Raw genomic sequence first — 13,543 nt, 5'->3', positions numbered from 1 at the left:
ATCTATTTCTGCTTTATTGACTGTGCCAAAGCCTTTGACTGTGTGGATCACAATAAACTGTGGAAAATTCTGAAAGAGATGGGAATACCAAACCACCTAACCTGCCTCTTGAGGAATCTGTATGCAGGTCAGGAAGCAACAGTTAGAATTGGACATGGAACAACAGACTGGTTCCAAATAGGAAAAGGAGTACGTCAAGGCTGTATATTGTCACCCTGCTTATTTAACTTCTATGCAGAGTACATCATGAGAAACGCTGGACTGGAAGAAACACAAGCTGGAATCAAGATTGCCGGGAGAAATATCCATAACCTCAGGTATGCAAATGACACCACCCTTATGGCAGAAAGTGAAGAGGAACTAAGAAGCCTCTTGATGAAAGTGAAAGAGGAGAGTGAAAAAGTTGGCTTCAAGCTCAACATTCAAAAAACGAAGATCATGGCATCCGGTCCCATCACTTCATGGGAAATAGATGGGGAAACAGTGGAAACAGTGTCAGACTTTATTTTTTTGGGCTCCAAAATCACTGCAGATGGTGACTGCAGCCATGAAATTAAAAGACCCTTACTTCTTGAAAGGAAAGTTATGACCAACCTAGATAGCATATTCAAAAGCAGAGACATTACTTTGCCGACTAAGGTCCATCTAGTCAAGGCTATGGTTTTTCCTGTGGTCATGTATGGATGTGAGAGTTGGACTGTGAAGAAGGCTGAGTTATGAAGAATTGATGTGTTTGAACTGTGGTGTTGGAGAAGACTCTTGAGAGTCCCTCGGACTGCAAGGAGGTCCAACCAGTCCATCCTAAAGGAGATCAGCCCTTAGGGATTTCTTTGGAAGGAATGATGCTAAAGCTGAAGCTCCAGTACTTTGGCCACCTCATGAGAAGAGTTGACTCATTGGAAAAGACTCTGATGCTGGGAGGGATTGGGGGCAGGAGGAGAAGGGGACGACCCAGGATGAGATGGCTGGATGGCGTCACCGACTCGATGGACGTGAGTCTGAGTGAACTCCGGGAGTTGGTGATGGACAGGGAGGCCTGGCGTGCTGCGATTCATGGGGTCACAAAGAGTCGGACACAACTGAGCGACTGAACTGAACTGAACTGAACTGAACGTCATTTTCAACGGTGACAAACCAAAAGAGTTCCTTCCCAAGCGAAGGCAGGAGACAGGGATATTTCTTTCCATTTCTATTCAGTGCTGTACTGGAAGTTCTAGGCAAGGCAATTAGGGAAGAAAAGTTAATATAAGGTATGTAACTTGGGAAGGAAGAAATAAAAGCATCTCTATTTCTAGAAGGCATGATCTTATATAAAAATTTTCCATAAAATCCACCCTTAAATTATTAGAACTATTTAAAAAGCTTGGTAAAGTTGGAGGATGCAAGATGGGCATGGAAAAATCAGGTGCGTTTCTGTGCAGTATGAGTGAACAACCCAAACGTAAGTTAAGAAAGCAATTTTGTTAACAACAGCATCAAAAATAATAGAACTCAGGAATACATTAACCAAGGATATTTGTACACTAAGAACTACTGTTGAAAAATTAAAATACTGTTGAAAGAAATGTAAAAAGATATGGATAGACATATAGATCAATAGAATAGAATTGAGACTCCAGAAATAAACCCTAATATCAATGGCAAGTGTCTCATAGGTATGCTAAGATGATTCAATGGGGGAAAACAGTGGGTTTTTTTTTTTAACAAATGGTGATGTGATAACTGAACATCCACACAAAAAAAAATTAAATAAAATTCAGCCCATTCATCAACCATATGGAGAAAGAAATGGCAACCCACTCCAGTATTCTTGCCTGGAGAATCCCATGGACAGAGGAGCCTGGAGGGCTACAGTCCACGGGGTCAGAAAGAGTCAGACAGACACACACACACAAATTAGTTCAAAACAGATCAAAGACTAAATGCAAGAGCTCACACTATGAAACTCCTGGAAGGAAAGAGAGGGATGAGTCTTCATGACCCCGGAATAGGCAAGGGTTTCTTAGACGTTACCTTAAAATCACAGAAAAAAACACAGGTAAAATGGATATCACCAAAATTAATACTTTGTGCTTTGTAGAGACACATTAAGAAAATGAAAGGACAACTTAGAGAATGGGAGAAGGAAACTGCGCATCATAACCTGTTATCTAGAATATATAAAGCACACCCCAACTCAGTAATGAACAGAGAAACCAGTTTCAAAACAGGCAGAGGATGGAAACTGCTACTGCTGCTGAGTCGCTTCAGTCGTGTCCGACTCTGTGCGACCCCATAGACGGCGGCCCGCCAGGCTCCCCCATCCCTGGGATTCTCCAGGCAAGAACACTGGAGTGGGCTGCCATTTCCTCCTCCAATGCATGAAAGTGAAAAGTGAAAGTGAAGTCACTCAGTCGTGTCCAACTCTTTGTGATCACATGGACTGTAGCCTACCAGGCTCCCCCGTCCCTGGGATTCTCCAGGCAAGAACGCTGGAGTGGGCTGCCATTTCCTCCTCCAGTGCATGAAAGTGAAAAGTGAAAGGGAAGTCGTAAGCTGACAGTTGTCCACATACATGCAGATGCCCAGTAAGCACAGCAAAATATGCTCGCCATTATCCGCTCTCAGGGAAACGCAACTGAAAACCACATGAGATACCACCTCACACACACAAGAATGGTCATAATAAAAGAAAATCAGATAAATAAAAGTTGTTGTGAGCAACCAGAGACTTGGCATCTTTATATGCTGCTAAGTGTACCGGCGTCTGCTGCTCTGGGGAAGTCTGGCGGCTGCTCAAATGTTACACAGAGTTACCAGCAATTCTTCTTCCTCAAGAGAAATTAAAACGTGCGCACAAAGTTGGGGAGAGAAAACCGTCGTATGTTAGCGCGTACATACAGGATCTAGAAAAATGGTCCTGAGGACCCTGTTTGCAGGACAGGCGCTGAGCCGCACGCAGAGCATGGACTCACGGACACAGCGGGGGAGGGAGGGGGTGGGGCGACCCGAGAGCAGCCGGGACACAGGAGCAGCGAGAGACGGCGGCGGGAAGGAGCTCAGCCTGAGCCGGCGAGATGGGCCGTGGGAGGCAGCCGCGGAGGGAGGGCGTGTGTGACGACTTACGGCTGACTCACGTTGTACAGCAGAAACCAACGCAGTGTTGTAAAGCAACTATCCTCCAATTAAAAATAAAAAATAGAACAGCACATTCAATGGACTACCCATCACACCGTGATGACCATCTGTACCTGGTTGAAATCACCCAGGGCAGACAGAGAGAAAGGAAATCCTTTCGCACATGCTTTTCTTGTAAAGTCCACACAAAACTTTTTCTGAGTGTTTCATGGATGCTCACAGCAGCGTTATTCTTCCTGCCAAAGAGTGGGTACGCTGCGAAAGCCCGTCTAGTGATGAATGAATAAATAAAATGTGGAATGTCTACATGATGAAACCTATTATTTGGCAATAAAAAGGGATGAAGCACAGGTATGCCACAATGTGAGATGAAAACAGCAAAAACATGCTCAACGAAAAGAGCCAGTCACAAGGGGCCATGCTGTACGATTCCATTCACACGAGATGTCCAGAGTAGGTGAGTGTATAGGCGTGGAGTGTGGATCAGTGGCTGCACGGGGCTGAGGGGCCGGGAGCCACTGGTATTGGCTGTGTGGGCAAACTTCCTTTGTGGGTAACGAAATGTTTGGAAATTTATTATGGTGATGGATGCCTGAGTCTGGGAATACACTAAAAGGCCTTGCATTTTACACTTTACTTAATTAATTTAGGCCCCACTGCACAGCATGCGGGATCTCAGTTCCCCAACCAGGATCTGAACCTGTGCGCCCTGCAGGGGAGGGGAAGCCCGGACCACCAGGGACATCTTAGGTTGTAACTTTAAGTGGATGAATTCTACGACATGTCAATCATATCTCAATCAAGTTGTTTCAAACCTGGAGTTAATAAAAAGTACGAGAAGCCAGACTTCTGTCTCAATTAAGTCAATATAAATTGTTGTTTCTACAAAGCTCACTTTTTTGGTTTCAGTTCAGTCACTCAGTTGTGTCCAACTCTTTGGACCCCATGGACAGCAGCACGCCAGGCCTCCCTGTCCATCACCAACTCCCAGAGTCCACCCAAACCCATGTCCATTGAGTCGGTGATGCCATCCAGCCATCTCATCCTCTGTCCTCCCCTTCTCCTCCTGCCTTCAATCTTTCCCAGCATCAGGATCTTCTCCAATGAATCAGTTCTTCGCATCAGGTGGCCAAAGTATTGGAGTTTCAGCTTCAGCATCAGTCCTTCCAATGAACACCCAGGACTGATCTCCTTTAGAATGGACTGGTTGGATCTCCTTGCAGTCCAAGGGACTCTCAAGAGTCTTCTCCAACACCACAGTTCAGAAGCATCAATTCTTTGGTGCTCAGCTTTCTTTATGGTCCAACTCTCACATCCATACATGATCACTGGAAAAACCACAGCTTTGACTAGATGTACCTTTGTTGGCAAAGTAATGTCTCTGCTTTTTAATACTCTGTCTAGGTTGGTCATAGCTTTTCTTCCAAGGAGCAAGTGTCTTTTAATTTCATGGCTGCAGTCACCATCTGCAGTGATTTTGGAGCCCCCCAAAATAAAGTTTCTTTTATTTAGGCATGTATATATTTCATTCTTCTGAATTTAGTTAAAGCTGAAGTTGCCTTAAAATAGCCCAATATTAACTGACTCCCTTATGTACCTACAAGAAAAATACTAACAGTGGCGAGTAGAGCCTTCTAGCCAAGCTGCACTCTGCTAAGGATGATTTAACAAGCCACCACATTTTCTCGCTTTGCAAACGAAGGTTGACTGCGGTCGTCTTTCTGTTAAGTCTGTCAGCTTGTCTTCTGCCTCGTTTTATCATCATTTTGTTGTTCATACGTTTAGTGTAATGTCAAGTAATGGTCAAGCATTGTTAACTGGCATACTGGCGCTCTTTGCCCTTCAGTCTATAAGTGTTACGGAGGAACTGTTCTTTACAGTAAGTCAGTGACACCATTACCTCAAACTGTTTAGCTAAAGTAAGATGCATTGAAAAGTATTTTTTCCCCCTATCATTTTTGATACTAACTTGATAGCATCTTCATAGCAAAAGGAAATCCCAGGTGAAAGCAGTAATTTTCATAATCAAGTATGTTTCTCAATTCATTCCATTTTATTCCATCAGCATTGACGAATTCTATCAGTCTTCATGGGGCACTGTTGGGTAGCGGGGGGTCTAACTTGAGTCACATTTGTTGACTAGAAGCATGACCTTGCATGAGGAAGGAAGATCATTTGACCATTTATTAAAGGAAGACGCCGTGTCTGGGGCTTTACACAGAGTCTGAAGTCCTTACAACACTCCTCTCTGACAGATTGTATCATTAATATTTAGTAGACGACAGAGCTGAACATAGGGGAGGTGACCACTTTGCTGAAGTCACAGAGCTAGTCCATGGATAGGGATCTGGAAGCCGTTCTCGCTCCAGACTTCCCCCTTTCTCTCTGTTGTGTCTGATGCGTCACTCCTGCTGGGTGGGCACGCAGCTTCTCTTGGGAGGCCTGGCCGTGGAGTCTTTCTGGGTCACCCAGATTTCGGAGACGAGGAAGCCCTCTGAGCCTGACCTACAAACCTTTTCAGAAGCAGAACATTCGACTGACACGGCCCCTGCCACCCATCGGTGTTTTGTTGATATTTTTAAACAATTTTCTTAGCATGGCACCATTTCACTGCTGCAAAGCAATGGCAATGTTTCCAAAGCCTTCTAGCACCAGCAGCTGTCCTGTGTCTCCTGAGCTCTCTAAACAGTTCTGTGAATGTCGGTTATTAGCAACAGTTTTCCATTCCTTATTTTAGTGCTGTGTTTAGTCAGTTGATTATGAACTCTACACATCAGTGAACAATTTCTTTATATCTGAAATGTCTGAGCAAATATCAGAATGGACATCGCATGAAGCCCTCTGGGTTACACAGTGTCAAATATGTCTCACCTAGATTATGAGGGTCCCCTTTGGGTTGCAGAGTTATTGTCAGGCAGTGCCTCTTACCATTTATTATTAATTCTTCTCCTGCTTACTTCTAACCAAGAGAATAGAAGAAAGAAAGAATAGAGCAATCAAATGATCATATATGTGAATACCAAGAAGCAGGTCAAACGGAAAAATTAGTCTTGGCCTTTGAAAGACGAAATTTTTTTTTTTTGGCTATATAAACATTACTTTGTAGAAACTATGGGGAAAAGACAAGTAGGTGGTTAGAAGGGGGTAATTTTACAGTTTGAAGTCAGTTGGATTTTAATCCTGTCTGTCTTGGTGAGTTTAATGTTATACCTAAAGGGTCAAGACCATGTACAAATTAAATCATGTGTGAAAAACGAGGTCTTTTTGACTTACGCCTCGGCTATGAAGAAATCAGACATTTTCAACTGAGGAAAAGCTAATTCTTTGGGGAAGGACTGATCAGACCACTGACCCTTATCTCGCCCTTTGACTTCAGTGTGTGACAAGGTAACACGGCTCACGTCATCTCACCAGGAAAGCAGTCATGAACGCAGAATCACACAGGGGGAATAGCTTATTTCCAAACGGTTATCTGTTCTAAGGCATCTATCACGGACTCAGATTCTGCAAGGAAAGGCATATAGTGTATGGATTTTCATCTGTAACTTGGAAAAATCAACATTCCAAAAGGTGAAGATACACAATTTTTCCCCAAACGAATCACTAACTTCTGTAGCTGAGCTAGGATATTGGTCAATCCATTCTTACAGCCCCTAGATAATCCCCTCAAATGTGAGAGAAAATATTTCAGATGGGTGATTTTATCTGATGACAATATCTTAAATGAAACTGTTTCATAAGAAGCTGATGTCCAAACAAACAAACAAAAAACCCCACCAATCAAAGAAACTCCTCAACAATAAAGTGCTCTTAAACCAAACACACACACACACGCACACGCACACACACACGCACACACACGCGTGCACGCACACACACGTGTACGCACAGCGCACACACACACATGCACACACACACACACATGCACACACACAAGTTGATGTCCAGGTCTCCAACAGAGGGTTTGGTTGGTTTTGTTTTGGTCTTGCGGTGTACTTTCAACGAGAGGCTTTTGGGTGGCCCATGTACGGACAAGCCCTTACAGTTAAAGGGGTTCCAATCCAGTCAGTGTTTCTGTTCCTAACTGGTCAGTCTGCACTTTGGCCTCTTACTTCTTGTTGGTAACAATCTCACCTCCAGAGAGCGCAGACTCAGGAGAGAGGGCAGTGAGCTGATGGAACACAGGGGAGCAGAAACCTCTGCACGTTATGACAAGATGCCCAGTTTTCCATTGTTATAGAAAATTGGAAACCAGTTACGTTCATATGAATTTCACTTTTCTCAGATCTCATCATCAGTTGGCTACATTTTCTGCCAAGATCTTATCAGAGAATCTACCACTTCAGTCCTATTACCCTGTCTGTGCCTGCTCAGGGTACTTGACCTAGGTCTACCCTGAAGGTCGTCACAAACAGTTGGGTCTTCCTGCATTTTCCTATTTGAAGGATCTTTCTAGTCTCTCCTGCAGCTAAGCCTGCAGGTAATCCCTCAGAAGCCATCTTTTCTCTTGTCTCATGGAAGAACAATTCCGAGTTGCCCCACATAAGCTCTTAGTGCCCCCACCCCAGCAGATTGGAGCCCCGACTGCCTACAGAATTATTCATCTCATTAACACCCCCGATTCGCTTGCCGTCCTTTCTTTCCAGTCTTATTCCTCTTCTCCTTCCTCTTGCTCCCAGATCACTTCCCAGAGAAGGTATTTGCATGCAAATCGTTGTCTCAAAATCTTTTTAAAAAATTAATTATATTGGGGGGCACCCAAATGGAGAGAGTGATTCAGAAATTATCTTCTCTTTTTGTATGAAATATCCAGAAAAGACAAACTAATAGAAACAGGAAGTGGACAAGTGCTTGCCCAGGACTGGATATGGGAACAGGAATTAATTATGAATGGGTGTGGGAGATCTTGTTAGGATGATAAAAAATATTCTAAAACTCACATGGGCATGGCTGAATCACTCAATAAAGCTACTAAAAATTATTAAATTGTACTCATTTCAAATGAGTGCCTTTTATAAGGTGTACAATATACCTCAATAAAATTATCTTTCAAATTACCTTACTTTATACAAAGAGGTGGTAAGATCTAGAGAGCTAAAGTGCTCAAAGTTATAAAGCGGATGCCGACTAGGGAAGAGGACAGTGTCAGGCCACTGGATTACTCCGATTCATTACTTTGATTCATCTCTGGACGAATGATCTTGCTTTAACTCGTTAAAAATTGAAGTATATAAAAAAGTGAAAAAGCACCAATGAAACCAAATATCAATACATTTATGACATTAATTAGAGAAATTAGCAGTTAATGTTTCCTGTATGTTAAATGATCTAGCTAGATGGTCTCATTTAACTTCACAAATGGGCCAGAAGGTAGGTATAACTGCTGTCTCCTCATCACACATGGCAAGGCAGAGCTTGAGAGAAGCTGAGTAACTGATACTTACATCAGGTTGAGTGGGAGTCCATCCACACTTGCCACTAGCAGCCACAGCGCATATTTGTCATGATTCTATCACCCCGCTTCTGCCGGTGACTGGGATTCCTAGCCCCTCACCACTCCAGCCTGGCCAGAGAAAGACAAAGCTCCGTACCTCACCGTTGAGTTTGCTTATCTGCTGCCTGGTCTCCTCCGCTTTGATAAAGAGGACAGCAGCTCCAATCTCTGGGTCTGGAAAGTGACACACAGAATGAATCCTTTAGGAAGACGCCTCATATTTGAGGATTGGGGCAACTGGAACAGGGAAGGAGCTAACCTTTAGGAGGGTAGGAAGCCAACCGTTAGGAAGGTAGCTAAGCCTTTCCTGAGACGCGCACACCGTCAGTTCTGTCTCCCTAGCATGCCTCTGGACAGCACTGGAAGGACTCTTTGGAACCGGGCATGCAGCATGGCGGGGACTGTGACCACATGAACTGGGTGTGTCCGTGGCCAACTGCCCCGTCTCCTCAACACTATCACTGCCGTGTGGCCCAGTGGCACTTGTTCCCTTCTTTGACTGTTTGCCAAAAAACAGCATCCTCCAAGTCATGGAAAAGGAGCGTTCTTTTCCTCCTCTCTTTCCTTTGCAAATTTTGATTCCTGGGTCCACGAGAGCATTTTCTTCCCGCCTCTATTAAAGGTGCTCCTCTCCACTGCAGATTTCTGTCTGCTCTGTGCACAAAAAGGTAGTTTCCCCCATTCCCTGGTTCTCTCGTCTCCACCTTTTCTCTACCGTACTTTTACAAATCTATTCACATTTGTTAGGAGCAGAAGCACAGATGAGTCACTGCTAGCTAGAGTGGAAAGGATTTGATATATAGAGACATCTATGCCTGTACTATCTGTCAGTATAAATATCATGATATGGCTATCTTAATACCCTAATTCTGGTCAACTAAGCATAGAGAATTTGTTTGTGGGAGGGGGAAAAAGTTGTTCAAAACAATCTGAAGTGGCCGAGTGGTGAAAGTTCCTTTTACAGAGATATTTGCAAAGTTAATCTCTTCATTCAGTGAATAATACGAGATCACTTACAGCAGGCTAGACCTCCTTTAGAGGTGAAGTGAAGTGAAAGTCACTCAGTCATGTCTGACTCTTTGCAACCCATGGACTATACAGTCTATGGAATTCTCCAGGCCAGAACACTGGAGTGGGCAGCCTTTTCCTTCTCCAAGGGATCTCCCCAACCCAGGGATCAAACCCATGCCACCTGTATTGCAGGCAGATTCTTTACCAGCTGAGCCACCAGGGAAGCCCAAGAATACTGGAGTGGGTAGCCTGTCCCTTCCCCAGGGGATCTTCCCGACCCAGGAATCGAACTGGGGTCTCCTGCATTGCAGGTGGATACATTACCAACTGAGCTACCAGGGAAGCCCCCCTTTAGAGGAGACAGAAATAAAGAAAACATGTTGACTCTCATGGAGCTTTGGGTCTAGGGCGATTCTCCAGGCAAGAATACTGGAGTGGGTTGCCATTTCCTTCTCCAAGCAGAGAAAAGAGACATTCAAAAAGCAATTTTGCAATAAGTTTGAATTTCACACTAAAGGCAATGGGAGTCCATCTCAGGATTTTAAGCACAGGAATAAAATAGTAAGAATAGATTTGTATTTTTTTGAATAGTCCGCTTTTTGTGCGGAGAACAGAGTGAAAGCGACTTTGGTAGCAAAGCAGGCAAGAGATGAATGAGGCCAGGAAAGGGCGGGGGCAGAAAGGACAGAGTCTCAGACAGAAAGGAGAGGCACGCAGGAGGCAGCCAGGAGTGCCCGTTGCTTGAACGGATGAGCGTCAGGGTGAAGGCTGGGAAAGCGAGAGGAGGAGGGTGGAAGGGGGCGGGGCCAGGACCGTCAGGCGGCGGCCACGGTGACGTCCTGTGACCCAGCAAGGAGAACTCCCGGGGGACCCGCCACCAGCTTCCATAGCAAAGGCTCACACCTGTTTGACCAGACCTATAACGTCTGTGCCTCTGGCTGCAAGCAGGGTGGTATCAGCACGTTAAAGTCCATTCCCTGAATGCATGAGAACTGCTGACTGCCGTCCGCATTCCTCTCCTCCATCCGTACCCACCGTCAGGGGTCTCATCTGCCCGTCTCCCCAGGAGATGACAGGTGCCCGGAAGAGGTGCTGACTGGGATAGAAGACTGGCATTCTACCAAGTGGCAACACACCCCCAGAACTGCACATTCAGAAGTCTTTCTTGTGCTGGGCTTTGCCCATGGAAGGACTCGCTCATCAGCAGGAGAGCCTCACACAAGGACATTGGAGCCAGGTGGGAAGGGGCGGAGGGAGCTGGAAAAGGCTGCCGGCCTCACACCTCGTGACTATTTGGGGTTGCCTGCATTCAGGAGAGTCGGACCCCAAAGAAGGCTGAGCGCCAAAGGACTGATGCTTTCAAGCTGTGGTGCTGGAAAAGACTCTGGAAAGCCTTGGACTGCAAGGAGATCCAACCAGTCCATCCTAAGGGAAATCAGCCCTGAACATTCATTGGAAGGACTGATGCTGAAGCTGAAGCTCCAATACTTTGGCCACCTGATGTGAAGAGCCAAATATTACAAGTTACAAAGAAATGTCACCCCTTGTGAGAAGACTAAATATAGAGCTTACCTCCAAGAGGAGGAGAAATTCTGGGCTCTGGTCTGATTCGTTCAGAGCCAAAGTTGAAAGTCTGGCTTTCTTCACTGCTGTTTCCATCTTCAATTCCATCAACAATCCTGTTTAAGATAATGAGGGTTGGCTAGTTGTGCATTTATGTTCATGGGTCACAGTTACTTCTAGAAGAGTTAAAAAATCTTGTGTTAAATTTCTAAATTCTAGACACTCTAGAGCTGTGCTAACCAACGTGGTAGCCATTAGCCTTATCCAGCCACTGAGGGCCTGAAATGTGAAAATGAGATGTCCTGTAAGTGTGAAACACACGCCGGATTTTGAAGATTTTAGTAAAAACATTATGTTATTTAACTAGTAATTTTTTATGCTGTTTACATTTGAAATGCTAGTATTTGAGGCATCTCAAATCAAATAAACCATATCATTAAATTATTAGCAAATAATTTCATGTGTGCTTGTGTGTGCTTACTTTTCAAAGACGTGGCTCTGGGATTTTTAGAAATACTTGTGTGTCTCACAATTTTATTTCATGTCGTATTTCTATAGATTTTAGATTCTTATTTATTCTCAGATTCAAAAGCTTAGCTACAGAAGTCCTCTTATCTAAATTCATATTAATTTACTGTTTATCCAGAATTAGAGAGTTTTCACCTAATGGTAACTTTTCTCTAGACTTAGATGAAACTCCAAAGTGACCGTTGAAGAATTGTATTTAAATGACTACGTCTGCTGCTGAGTAGCCTCAGTCGTGTCTGACTCTGTGCGACCCTATGGACGGCAGCCCACCAGGCTCCCCCGTCCCTGGGATTCTCCAGGCAAGAACACTGGAGTGGGTTGCCATTTCCTTCTCCAATGCATGAAAGTGAAAAGTGAAAGTGAAGATACTCAGTCGTGCTCGACTCTGTGCAACCCCATGGACTGCAGCCCACCAGGCTCCCCCATCCCTGGGATTCTCCAGGCAAGAACACTGGAGTGGGGTGCCAATGACTCCTAGGACTGTAGCTAATCTTCTTTCCTTGGTGAATATCTAATCTAGTCATATTTTTTAAAAACATGAATTTATTGTAGAAAATGTAAACATACAATCAAAATATCAAAAAAAAGCACCTGTCATGCACTACTACCATTCACATTTTGCCGTGTTCTCAAAACCTTTCTCTGTATATAAAATAAAACATTTTTTTCTTAAGTGTAGAATCAGGTGTACATGAACCTTTATTTTCCAGCTCTGATACATTTTCCCCCTATTTAAAATTTATTATTTCTTCATGTTAGAGAAACTTTACAAAGAACAGTTAAGCTGAGTTTTCAAATTACCATCTCCAGCTGAATTCCTGAACATTTAATATCCATCTACTTTTCACTAAACCTGCTTTGCTTATTTTTTCCTTACTATTTTCTCTACATGGATAAATTATATTCATCAAGAGAGTAACCAATATATAGTATATCAGAAAGAGCTCTTGCCTTATAAACAGAAAAACAGACATTGAATCTATATTTCAGAACTCAGATTTTTGAAATTTTAGACAAACTATTTAACTTTCAAAATACACTTCTTATAAGTTTATAGCTGAGGTAATATGAACTACTTTATAAGATTCCTGAAAAGACTAACCATAACAGTAAATGAAAAATTACCCAGCTGAGTATCTGGGAATAGAAGTCATTTAATATGTTTTTTCTTATGTCTCTTTTTAAATTAGCTGCTATGCTCCATACTACCCCTTTCACATTTTCTGAGTCAGGATTTTTTGCTGTCTCAGTCATCTTTAGTGGATCCTAAAGTGAATGTTTTAAATTAAAAATAGAACCATCCCATATTACCTAATGAAGAGGCTGGAAGTAAAACCAAGCTTCAGTTACCCACAATAATGAAGCAAATACTGTGGGAAACGAAGACCAGCACTTCATTTTCTTCATCATTTCCACTGACTGCCCTGTGAAACTTTTGGTGAAGTTTCAGATATTGGGGGATAATGATATAAGCTTCATTTCCTCTCTTTCACTTTTATCAGAAATTTATAAATTATAAAATCACAATGTAGAAATAAACATCTATAAAAGTGTGTGCACGGTTGGGGCTTCCCAGGTGGCTCACTGGCAGACTGGCTCAACCCACCCGCCAATGCAGACGTCAGAGGAGACGCGGGTTCAGTCCCTGCGTTGGGAAGATCCCATGGAGGAGGATACGGCAACCCGCTCAAGTATATAAAAATAGGTAGAGCTAAATGAATAAACGGAGAAGAGAAGGAATTGGGAACATTTAATGGACCCTTTTGAAAATATGACTAATATGATTTATTCTCATTCTGCCCACACTTCACTATAGAGTCAAAAAGTGCA

The 13,543-nt window shown here is 43.5% G+C and overlaps 1 protein-coding gene across 1 annotated transcript in view; it reads right to left on the bottom strand.

The window, feature by feature from the left end:
• The window catches only part of KCNH8 (potassium voltage-gated channel subfamily H member 8), a 465,900-nt gene that overhangs the window by 32,314 nt on the left and 420,043 nt on the right, over window positions 1-13,543 (bottom strand). Inside the window, exons 14-15 of the mRNA XM_018053223.1 lie at window positions 11,195-11,301; window positions 8,709-8,785 (exon numbers count right to left, since the gene is read on the bottom strand). Of these exons, the coding sequence (XP_017908712.1) occupies window positions 8,709-8,785; window positions 11,195-11,301 (184 nt within the window). The remainder of the gene's footprint in view (window positions 1-8,708; window positions 8,786-11,194; window positions 11,302-13,543) is intronic.

The sequence above is a fragment of the Capra hircus genome, chromosome 1 (assembly GCF_001704415.2).
Source record: "Capra hircus breed San Clemente chromosome 1, ASM170441v1, whole genome shotgun sequence".
NCBI lineage: Eukaryota > Metazoa > Chordata > Mammalia > Artiodactyla > Bovidae > Capra > Capra hircus.
This window is presented reverse-complemented; position numbering and strand designations above follow the sequence as displayed.